Below are 12,199 nucleotides of genomic sequence, written 5' to 3' on the forward strand. Positions count from 1 at the left end.
CCGAACACCGCAAGCACTCGTTAGAAATGTAACGCCCCTTACCATAATCGTGAGCTTCATTTTTCAAAGTAAATGTAAAGACAGAGCCCGAAAGGGGAACAGAGTCGCGTGACAGACACAGTGATGAAGCTGGTATGTGTTAGCAGTACACAAGCCACGGTTAAGACAGCTGACTCCACTGTGATGTGACCCCCCCACTCTCTCTCTCTCGCGCTCTCTCTCTCACACACATACACACGCACACACACACACACACACACAATGCACAAAACTCTGCATTAGAACAGTCAATAGCAAATACTTAAACTAATAACAAAACAGTAGCTGATTCAGAAGCACCAGATTGTCATAGAAAAGTCAGAATTACCTCCTCTCCTAGGTTCACGAAACGGTCGTCCATAAAATGCATTGCTGTTCTGTTGTAAGTAATCTTAAAGATTTCTAAATGCATCTATTTCGGAAGGCCAAATAAAGTGCTTTTGCTTTCGCCTAGAAACACACAGCGTCTCCCTGACATGGCTGCCTCAACACTAACTGCGGTTACTGAAACCACGCCTTCTTTCTTTGCGTGCACATTTGGGCGGCATTATGCTAATATTTCCACATAGTGAGGTAGATATGTGGGGGCGTGTTAGAATGAGCCGTTTTAGGGGGGCGTGGCAGAGTCTTAACTTTGATAAAGAATATCTCTTTGGTTTTGAGACTTTAGTCTTTGCAACTTCAGGGATCTTATCTATGCACAATCAGCTTGTAACACCCCAAAGAGAAAGGAAAACTTGAAATCGCATCATATGACCCCTTTAAATTTAACTTGTTCATGTCTGTAGAAACCCTGGAGAAGCAGTTGCCTCAGCCGAGTGTATTAAATACATTTACAGTTACATTTATAGTGTCCTTGTCTGTCAAGTTTAGTGGTCGACCAAAATTGTTTTTTTGACAGCCGATGCCGATATCTTGGAAAGCAGGGTGGCCGATGGCCGATATAAAGCCAATATAATTTTATTTATTTTAATTAATATTTAAGAAATTTTCAATAATTTGAAAATGGATTAAAAAATAAATGTGTTTTCACAAATAAATAAATATTTTATAAAAATATAATTAAAAAGGAAGTAAACTCTGTAACGAACAGAATAAAACCAAGGTAACACTCATTTTACATACAGTACACAGTGAAAATTACATGAATATGACAGTGGGCAAAAGCATGAAGCGCAGCATAATTTGAAATTACGAGTTTAAAGTAAGTCAATCGCGCGTCTCCAGTCAAGCAGAACTCTCCTGTCCACATTCAATTCACACGGACCGAAAGTCACGCGGAGAACACGCGATCATGCAGGATACAAATGCACACTTCACAAGATCTCACAGCTGGATTTGACTAAGTTTGCAAGATTTTTTAAATTAAATGTTCATTAGCCATTCAAAGATTTGTTTAAATGATATAAATGCGTATTTGCTGAATGCTGATGGCAAACAAGAAAGTATTATAATGTTTGCCTTTCTATCACTAATAATATAAAAGCAATCATTATAATACTTTTTTGTATACATTTTAATTCCTTTGTTTAACAGTTTAACTATCTGATTATTAGACAGACTTCTACAGAAAAACTTATCGGCCGATACCGATATTTGAAAAATGCCAAATATCGGCCGATATATCGGTCGACCACTAGTCGAGTCTACCAGTATATTGCTCACCCCTATTCTATCTATTCTTCTGAAGTCATATAATAGCTTTGTATGAGGAAAAGTCAACATTTTAAGTTGTTATTCACTAAAAATCACGTGGTGAACTATTCATTTGAACAACAGCAGGTAGAAATCTTCAGTCTTAACTGTGAGTGTTGCTCTTTGATGTTTTAGAGAGCAGAGCTGAATGAACTCCAGAGGAAGAAGTCAGACGATCTGTGGAGGGAAGATCTGGCCGTCTTCATTGAGGAGCTGGATGTGAGTCTCTTTTATAGACATTAGCTTTAGGATTGGGTGATCAAGTGTGTGAGAGTTTTCTCTCTGTCTTTCTTCCAGCGTGTTGAGGAGCAGGAGAAGGAGAGTGTGAACTCTGGGAAGGCCGTGAAGCTGGTGAAAGGGAAGGTGGGCAAACCTAAAGTGAAAAAGATGCATCTGGAGGAAACTCTGCCCTCTCCTTTTGGCCGCAGGATAGAGCCACAGGTCACACTCGCTATGAAAGCCGACGCCTCCAAGAAACTCACCAAAAAGAAGAAGGTAAAGATGTGTGTGTGAGGCTGAAATGTGGTTATTCAAACTGAATGTTATAGTAAATATAGTCTTAGAATTGAGTTATACTGTATTTTCCGGAAAATATAAGTCACTTTGGAATATAAGTTCCCTTTCAGTCGGTCACTCTCGACATCACGTCGGAGGACCGACGAAATTGGGATCTCGCTTAGAGGGACCAATCTACTTCGAGTGTAAACTAAACGAGCCAATGCACATTGGCATGCGATTATTGCATCCAGCTGTCGCTGCCGGAGACGGACCCGGAAAGGATGGCTATGCTTTCCCGGGCCGCCGAGAGTGTGGGGCTCGAGTGGAACATTCCACCGTGTCCCGAACCCTCCAGGTTGGACGATTGGTTTCTCGGGGTGGCGCGCGCTGGTTCTCAGGGCCCCACTCCAGTGCCTTTCTTCCCGGAAGTGCATGATGAGATCGCTGGGTCATGGACGGCCCCTTTTACTGCCAGAAACCGGCCCAGTGGCTCATCCTCCCTCACCACCCTCGATGGGGATTCAGCGCGGGGGTACACGGGAGTCCCCCAGGTGGAGCGGTCGGTTGCGATGCAATTGTGTCCAAATGCCGCTACCACTTGGCGGGGCAAACCATTGCTCCCCTCCCGGGCCTGTAGGCACTCGTCGGCCTTGATCGATACTGCCTATACGGCCTGTGGAGAAGCTGCGTCCGCCTTACACGCTTCGGCGTTATTGCAAGTGCACCAGGCCAAGGCACTGAGGGACTTGCACGAGGGTGGTCCTCCGTTCCCTCCTTCAGGGAACGAGGGTTACATACGTAACCGAGACGTTACTTGTACTACAGAAAATACAGTAATATAAAGAATATAATTGAATCATGAAGTAATACCACAGTTTTATAGAAACGCTATAGTTATTTTTACTGTGGTAGAGAAGAGCCATGCATGATTTTACCTGTGGTTACTAGGGATGGGTACCGAGAACCGGTATTTTTTTGGACCGTAATTGGGTCGATATCAGAATACCGATAAGCTTCAGGACAAACGATACTGTTATCGATACTTGCGTTGTTTTATCTCCGTATACTTCAATGCAAAAGACGAATTAGTAGCTGCTGCTTGTCAATTTCCTTCACTGAATGATGTGGCCGAGGTTTGCTCGACGTGTGTGTGATATCCACGGTGTGTGTTTGCGTGCAATCAGTCATCGCGGCAAGAGTGAAACTTTCGAAAGTGTGGGCTTACGTTACAAAACTAGGTGGCACCAGTGTCAGATGCAATATATGCAGTAGTGTAATAGTGAACAAAGGAGGCAACACTAGTAATATAATGAAACATTTACTAAGAAAACACAACATCTACCTCAAGCAATGCGCTGCTGTGTTATGTCTCGCGGCTCCAGCTCCAGATTAGGTAGAGTTACACTCACGAGACACTGCACTTCGCAATCACAAAAGTACATTATTTCTGCGTGATTTAAAGCCTTGCCGGTTTAACATTTAATTTGCGTGCTGTTCTGACATGTGCTTATTCAGAGCGCGTACACCCGAAGCGTCCGTACACTAAAAGGCTGGTCAAACAGCACCTGATTACTTAGTTATCTTAATTATTGTCTGATTGTGCTATCAAAAACACACAAGGTTTACATATAAACACAGTTAATTATGTCTAAAGTGAAAGTAAACAGTTGAGAGAAAAACAGATGCGTGCAGCTCTTAAAGGGACAGTACTAAACATGCTGCCGCTAGTCATTAAAGGGATAGTTCACCCAAAAACTAAAATTCTGTCATTATCTACTCGGTCATGGTGTACCAAACATGTATTAATTTTTATTTATTCTTAAAAGTGAAAAAGTGAAGTGACATGTGGCCAAGTATGGTTACCCATACTTAGAATTAGTGCTCTGCATTTAACCCATCCAAAGTGCACACACACAGCAGTGAACACACACACCGTGAACACACACCCGGAGCAGTGGGCAGCCATTTATGCTGCGGCGCCCGGGGAGCAGTTGGGGGTTCGGTGCCTTGCTCAAGGGCACCTCAGTCATGGTATTGAAGGTGGGAGAGAGTGCTGTACATTCACTCCCCTCACCTACAATCCCTGCCGGTACGAGACTCGAACCCACAACCTTTGGGTTACGAGTCCAACTCTCTCACCATTAGGCCACGACTTCCCCCTTTTGCTGAACACAAAAGAATAATGTGGGTAACCAAACAGTTGCTGGTCCCCACTGACTTTAATAGTAGGGGGAAACAAATATGAAAGTCACTGGGGACCAGCTACTGTTTAGTTTCCCACATTCTTCAAAATAACTTTTTATGTTCAACAGAAGAAAGAAACTCATTCAGGTTTAAAACAACTTGAGAGTGAGTAAATGATGACACAATTAAAATTTTTGGGTGAACTATTCCTTTAATGTTAATAAAATAAAACACAAAGAGAAAAATAACTTGCTGCTTTTGACTGAAGAACTTTAATACAGTTGCTAAAGTTCAGCAGTAATAAAATATCTTGACATTTTCAACAACGTTTCACTTCATATCTTTTTGCACCAAATAGTATCGATAACAGTATCGATAAGTACTGGTATCGATAAGCGGTATCGGTATCGATAAAATGTAAACGATACCATCCCTAGTGGTTACCATGATCTAGTGTTGGCCTACACTGGGCTTAGCTACAGCCAGCCTTCAGATAAATATTTACATCTGTTGCACCAACACTTCAAATTCAAATGTCCTTTAAGTGCTCATTCTGAAATTTGAATACAGATTTATCTGGTTGTTTTAGTTTTTTTAAGTTAATCACATACAACTTAATTCACCTTGTACAGTTATTCACTGTGGTTATGTAATAAGATAATACTGTTTTATATTAGTACAGGAAATAAAATTGGTCAGTAAGAAGACATCAGAAAAAAAAACATGCTTAACTTGTTGTTCAGAAACATATTTCTGGCTGTAAATGGACCTAAAGACGTGCAATATTATTTACAAGGATTTATACCTCTCTGAGCAATATGCTATAAAAATTAGATTTTTTTATACTTACAGACATTGCTGTTGTTAATATAAGTAAAGTTAAAGGGATAGTTCACCCAAAAATGAAAATGTGATGTTTATCTGCTTACCCCCAGGGCATCCAAGATGTAGGTGACTTTGTTTCTTCAGTAGAACACAAACGAAGATTTTTTAACTCAAACCGTTGCAGTCTGTCAGTCCTTTAATGGAAGTGAATGGGAATCACGGCTTTGAGAGTCAAAAAAACATACACAAACAAAACCAAATTAAACCCTGTGGCTCGTGGCGATACATTGATGTGTAAAGACACTAAATGCCACCTATCTCTCAAATGGACCATTGACACTCCTAATTGAGATTGTAGATAGAGTGTCAATGGTCCATTTGAGAGATAGGTAGCGATAATGCATGTATAAGATCTGCCGTAAAGCAAGAAGAAGAAGAAGACACGAACGCACTCAGGACAGTTTGGACATCAGAAGGTAAAATCAGAGGTAAAAAACTATATAAATCTAGCGTAGCGTTAGTTCTGGCAGGTCACGTTAGTCAAGCTCGCATCAGCTGACTCTCAGCTGATCCCCATCTACCTATGGGAATACGACACCTATCTAAGCATTCATATATAAGGTCCCTCGGTATTATCAGCAGTTTTCACATTGCTCAATAGCTAATTAAATGGCGAATTTGGCAGGCAAAACACCATCAGCGGGAATCTGGAATTTAGCGAGTGGAATTAATTTCCCCAGTGGACTCACCTCCGATTCATTCAAGTTCGTTAACTTAAATCATAAGCTGCCTGATTCGGAAGTAACTGAGTTAGCATTACTTCACGCATCCGTGTCTTTACACATCAATGTATCATCACGAGCCGCAGGGTTTCATTTGGTTTAACTTAACTTTATATATGTAGAATAATTTCACAAAGCTAGTCAGAACCAGTGGCGTAACTTAGTAATGACGGGCCCCAGTGCAGGCTATTACGACGGGCCCCCTGGGGTGCACGGTTATGAAGCACATACAAATACACAGCGGTCGTGTCTAGAAGGGAACCCATATATGTTAATTTGTGCCTAACCTACTTAATTTAGACCAATTAAAATCAGTATGTTATATTAAATTGAACATCGAAACTCAAATTGAAACTCATTGCGTGCGTCTCTCTCTAACACATGTAGCGAATTTAGCTCACAACAGGAAATATGAATAATTAACCATAACTAGTTATAATTAACTATTCATATTTTAGATCCGCTGTAGATATTTAGCTGACCACTCAGGGTCAACTGTCTTGTCAATTCTAAGAACGTTAATTTCCTGGTTAAGGGAAATAACTTTCTTACTGTACAATTCTACCAAGCTTGTAACGTAAATCTGCATGATTAGTGACTCCGGTTATGAGCAAACAATGAACACGTCAAGCGTGATACAAGTAAAGTTTTATTAACTACATAAACACTTAAACTAGTCTAACATACGACATAAACACATAAACTGGTCTAACATACACATACACACACACACACACACAAATCTAGCTAACAAAATATATATTGTGTGTTTGAGTGGTCCAGACGCTACACACACACGGCTGGCCACAGCAGCCAGAAGTACCAAATTAATCGTGTTGAATTTTACAGTCATCAGCATGTATTCGCAAAGCACAGAAGGCAAGGTTATCAGAAGCATTGAGTGTTTCAGCACTGTGGTGCTGAAATTACCGTTTTTTTTCTTTCTTAGCACAGTAACCCAGTAATCACAGCAACCGCATTCCTCTCCGAAAAGCAAGAGACTAGATAAGAAAGAGGTACAACCACACACAAATGTAATACCCACAAGCACATACACACAGTGGCGCCTGCAGGTGTACGGCTGTACGCACTGTGTACCATGAGCGCTCAGACTGACCTGAGATTTGCCCCTCAAACATTTCACCTGTAAATTATAGGCCTGTGCTGTGTGTCCCGTATTTCTGTACATTATTGTACCAGTTACTGAACCAGCCATGCCATTAATTATGAATTTATCAGTCTTTTGCACTCCAAAATCAATTTCTGCTTATAAACATTACGCCAAATAGAAACAGAAAATCATGCTATACGCACTTTCATGAGATCGGGTTAGACTACAACAATTAATTTGTAGTCTATTTTATAAATGAGAATACAATGAATTCATGACAATGTTTTACATTCAAGCTACCGTAAAATTTTAGTGTAACGTTCTTTAAAATCATCTGGAATGAAATAAAGTAATTTTTAAAGGTGTTTTTAAAGGTCCCATGGCATGAAAATTTCACTTTATGAGGTTTTTTAACATTAATATGAGTTCCCCTAGCCTGCCTATGGTCCCCCAGTGGCTAGAAATGGCGATAGGTGTAAACCGAGCCCTGGGTATCCTGCTTCGCCTTTGAGAAAATTAAAGCTCAGATGGCCCAATCTGGAATCTTCCCTTTATGTCGTCATACGGGGAAAGGTTACCTCCCCTTTCTCTGCTTTGCCCGCCCAGAGAATTTGGCCCGCCCATGAGAAAATGAGCTACTACCATGCGAGGCGAGCGCAATATTTTTTTTTCCTCGAGAGACATCATGGCTTGCAAACGAACGAAGCATGGCAGTTGCCCCGCCTCTCTCCTCCTCATTAGCATTTAAAGCTACAGACACAGAAATGGCACATCCTAAGGAAAGCTCATTGTGGGACTGGCTCGTAGTGGCTGAAATTCTGCACCAAGGCTGAATTTCGGGAAAGAGACTTCAGATACAGTACTAGGGACCACTTAGGCCTATATAAAAGCATCCAAAAAGCAGCATGTCATGGGACCTTTAAAGAATTTGCTGCATGGATTAAAAAAATAGGCCAATAAATAATTCACACATCAGACAAAATTGCATTGCAGCAAATCCTTTAAATTTTAAGGTATTCAGAGCAGAGCAACATAAAAATTTAGAAAAAATATAATCGGGCCTGTTTAATGCTTTTCTTTATTTTTATAGTTTAGATGGTGATGAAAAAATGACTCATAAATGCAAGTGATCGCGCTGGCGCCTCCACGTCCTGCAAAGTGCCTTCAGCTTCCACTCTTCACACAAACGATTAGATATGCGCCTAATAGCACACATTTATATCGTTTAATGATTTAAACTAACATTGTGATATGCTTAAACTGTTTTATTTCTATAGATTTTATTTTAGGCAAGTCCTGATGATTTGAGAAGGCTAAATTGATCAAACATAGGCTATGATCAGCTCACTGTCTGCCGCTGGCGTTACTTTAAAAAAAACCTTACATTTAACGAACAAAAAATGCTCCAAACGTTTTTCTAAATTAACTTTATTAAAAATGAAACGCAATATAATCACATGAACATTAGGCTACATACACTCTCGAGGAGACCCCACATAAATGACAAAAAAAAGAATTAGCGCTGCTAGGTGCTTCTATACAATGGCTGAGTGAGTGATGGCAAATTTGACATGCCAATCTCAATATTTTTCTCCTCTTTTGGAAAGTCGTGGAAATGACATGTAACAACTAAAACAAGACTATTCATTCTGTTAAATTTTTATTTACGGGTGGGATGTGTGTCCCCACGACCCCCAGCCACTTTTTGCAACATCTCGCGGCACGCACGGATGTACCTAAAGAAACATCTCCACTTGATAACAGATTCGTTGGTCTGTGTTAAATAACAGGCGATCTATGGAATGGATCTGGAATGTGGTATGGCGAGCGCTGGTTGCTGCTGTTATCAGTTCTCTCTTGGCACTCGTGCACAATGCGCAGTCTTCACACAGACGATCGTACACTTTGTTCTGGTAAAAGCACAAAACAAAATGCACACAAACATGTCCTTGCTCTTGATATACAATCACTGATGAACACCTTTGGTTTTAATGAGAGAGAAAAAAAAACTACACGAGGGTGGTTTAGAACCCAAAACCTCGGAAATGCTTGACAAAAGTTCTACCACTAGACCACTAAAGCACACACACACAATATAATAGTCGCTTGCAATGTGGGCAGGGCTGCACTGTAATCTGTAGTTACGCCACTGGTCAGAACATTCTGTTTTTACTTCAAATTGGGTTATTAAATCAAATTATGTGTATGAAATTATATAACTAAATTATATGAAATGATATAACTGATATGTATATGAATTATATAACTAAAATTTAAAAAAAAATTTTACCCAGTCATTTAAAAATAAGAGATATAACGACAATACAGTGATACTGTGAAACCGTGATATTTTTGCTTAAGGTTTTAATACCATCAAAATCACATACCGACCCATGCCTACTTGTGACAAACAGTAGTAATATTGTAATTACTATTTGTTTATGTAATAGTCTGGAGTCCTATATCAATTATACCTAAATAGACTGAAGCACAGCTAATAAATGTCAAGCGTGGTAGTGTGTGTATATGTCTAAAGATGTGTGTGTTCATGTCAGGTTGAGTTAGACGCTGCCATGAAGCTGGAGTTTGATGAGGACAGTGCGCTGGGCTCCAACGAAGGAGAGAATTCCCTCATATCTCCATCCGGCCTTCCCAATCCAGGAGCCAAACCCAAAGCTCCTCGGGTGAAGAGAGAGAAGAAAGAACCTGGTGACAATAAATACTTGCACTCTGTTTAACTCCAGTTTACTTTCAATAGAGTTTTTTGTTTTTAATATTTTTATTTTTAATATAATCTTTTCAGGCTCTCTGAGACAAAGAAAGCCAACAGGTGCTAAAGTTCCAGCTAAGAAAGTGAAGAAGAGGAATCCATGGTCAGATGATGAAGAAGTTAATGATGTTCGGTCCGACAGTGAGCTGGATGAAAATGAACCTGTTATTCCCAGAGACACCTCGTACAGGAGAGCCTCAGGTGCGTGTGCTTCTGTTAATACTCCTGTACTTTTACTGTTTTTATCATCAGGCCTGGGCGATATACTTACACTTACACTTATACTTTTTATTTCACCGTATTAGGGATGCAACGATTAACCGCGAGCCCGTTGAAAATCGATTTAAATATGTGACGATTCAAATCGGTTGAGATGCTAAACAAATCGAGATTCAGTTAGGGGTAGGAGTTTATATGAATGTATGTCTGAGGGGAACTTACTGTCTTTCGATGGTATTTTTTCTTTTCATCTTGCCTCTGTATAATGCATATTAAATTTCATAAATGCATCGCTGTTTTGCTTACAGCGAAAACCAAGGAAACGCTTTAAGCGCCACCTGCTGGCAGAGAGTGCATCTGCGTCTCATTCAGCTCGTCTGCTGTTTCGGTTTCATGCAGATATTTTTTATGCATAGTTTCACAAAACTAAAGTCAAACCATTCTGTTTTTGCTTCAAGTTTTTACTCTAAATCTAATTTAGAGTAAAAACTGCTCATGTTGCATGTATACAGCATCTTTGTTTGGATCATGATTAAAATGCAGTGGTTGCCTCTAATTTTAAATGGAAAGAGCACAGACAAAGCCTTATTTTGTTTATATGAAGAGATTTATTTTATTTGTGTTACTTATTTATTTGATTTGGGGCTTGTTTTAACATTTCAATTTAGTTTTGTTATTTACATTTACATTATATTTAAATGTTGTTATTTAGCAAACGCTTTTATCCAAAGCGACTAACAAATGAGGACAATAGAAGCAATCAAAACCGCAATAATTTACAAGTGCTATATTAGTATATTATTATAGTGTTATATTTCAATTTCACAAAGAAACATACAGTATTTTGTCCAAGCAATAATAAAAGGACACATTTAATTTATAATTTGTCTTAAATCTCATTTTGTAAAAAAAAACAAAAAATAACGTGAATCGAGTTGAGTGAATCGTTACATCCCTACACTGTATATATTTGCATGGCATCAGTAGGCTGGACTGCTGTATGTTATTTACACATGAGAGTAGAAAAAAACATTTAATATCTATGGAAGAAGAAATTGACCAGCATCTGAAAGATTATATAGAACTTTTGAAAAAGTGCAGAAGTGGTAGTGCGTATGTGAACATTTGAATTTCCAACAAATGTAACTTACTCATATTGAGTTAAAATGACAAATGCATAGCCTAAAATGGTTTGTGTTGTGTTATTTCACAGCTGTGAAGGCCAAGTACACGTTTGACTTCTCTGAAGAGGAGGAAGAGGAGGATGCTGATGAAGAACAGGAGAATGATGCTTCCGCTTCACTAGTTCACAACTATAAAGATACAGAGCGACACAATGATGATAAAGATGATGACGATGACATTTTCCCTCCAAAAACAACATTTACTAATTTGTATGTTTTGTCTTTATATTCACTTTTGGGTGAATCTCTCAAAGCCCGTCACAATCATTTTAGGTTCATATTTCAGAAATTTTATTTTTTGTGTAAATGTTGTTTTAGGACCATTAAGATTTTTGCATTGTGACATTGTTTTCGTGACAATTAAACACATTTCTCTTTACTGTAATGCAAAAAATTACTGCACTGTAAAAATTCAACTCGTTGCAATATAGATTGTTTACTTTTACTATTTAAATTTTAAAGAATATACAGAGCATCACTTATACATGCATTTATATATTTGTTGTACTACCTTTATGCTGATTTAAATACAAATATTATTGTATTAATATTAGTATGAATATTACTATCTAAATTAATATTAGAACAAATGTTGTTTTACTATAGTGATAACCTAACAGGAATCTGAGAATGACGATTGTATGTTTTTGATAGGTTTTGGGAGATCCACCCATTTAATGAAACTATGTAGTATGCATATTATTCTGACAGTGACAATCAAATAGAATGCAGCTCATTTCAGTTTTAATGAATTCATTTTCAGGTCCACTTCACCAGCGAAGAAAAAGGATCCAGAGACTGTGGTGTCATCTAAAGCTGCCTATGCTGACAAGAGCAGCGATGATGGTCTGTGTCCAGTGGTGGTTTATCGTGTAACAAGCAAATAAACTAA

At 38.9% G+C, this 12,199-nt stretch overlaps 1 protein-coding gene across 3 annotated transcripts in view; it reads left to right on the top strand.

Annotated features, from left to right (window-relative positions):
• Positions 1 to 12,199, top strand: part of LOC107563214 (DNA topoisomerase 2-beta-like) — a 73,514-nt gene that overhangs the window by 43,542 nt on the left and 17,773 nt on the right. For all 3 annotated transcript variants that reach the window (XM_016248027.1, XM_016248026.1, XM_016248028.1), the window contains exons 27-32: positions 1,870 to 1,953; positions 2,032 to 2,229; positions 9,690 to 9,843; positions 9,938 to 10,105; positions 11,337 to 11,517; positions 12,071 to 12,153. In XM_016248027.1, coding sequence (XP_016103513.1) covers positions 1,870 to 1,953; positions 2,032 to 2,229; positions 9,690 to 9,843; positions 9,938 to 10,105; positions 11,337 to 11,517; positions 12,071 to 12,153 — 868 coding nt within the window. The remainder of the gene's footprint in view (positions 1 to 1,869; positions 1,954 to 2,031; positions 2,230 to 9,689; positions 9,844 to 9,937; positions 10,106 to 11,336; positions 11,518 to 12,070; positions 12,154 to 12,199) is intronic.

Source organism: Sinocyclocheilus grahami, unplaced genomic scaffold (genome assembly GCF_001515645.1).
Source record: "Sinocyclocheilus grahami isolate Dianchi unplaced genomic scaffold, SAMN03320097.WGS_v1.1 scaffold862.1, whole genome shotgun sequence".
Classification (NCBI taxonomy): Eukaryota; Metazoa; Chordata; class Actinopteri; order Cypriniformes; family Cyprinidae; genus Sinocyclocheilus; species Sinocyclocheilus grahami.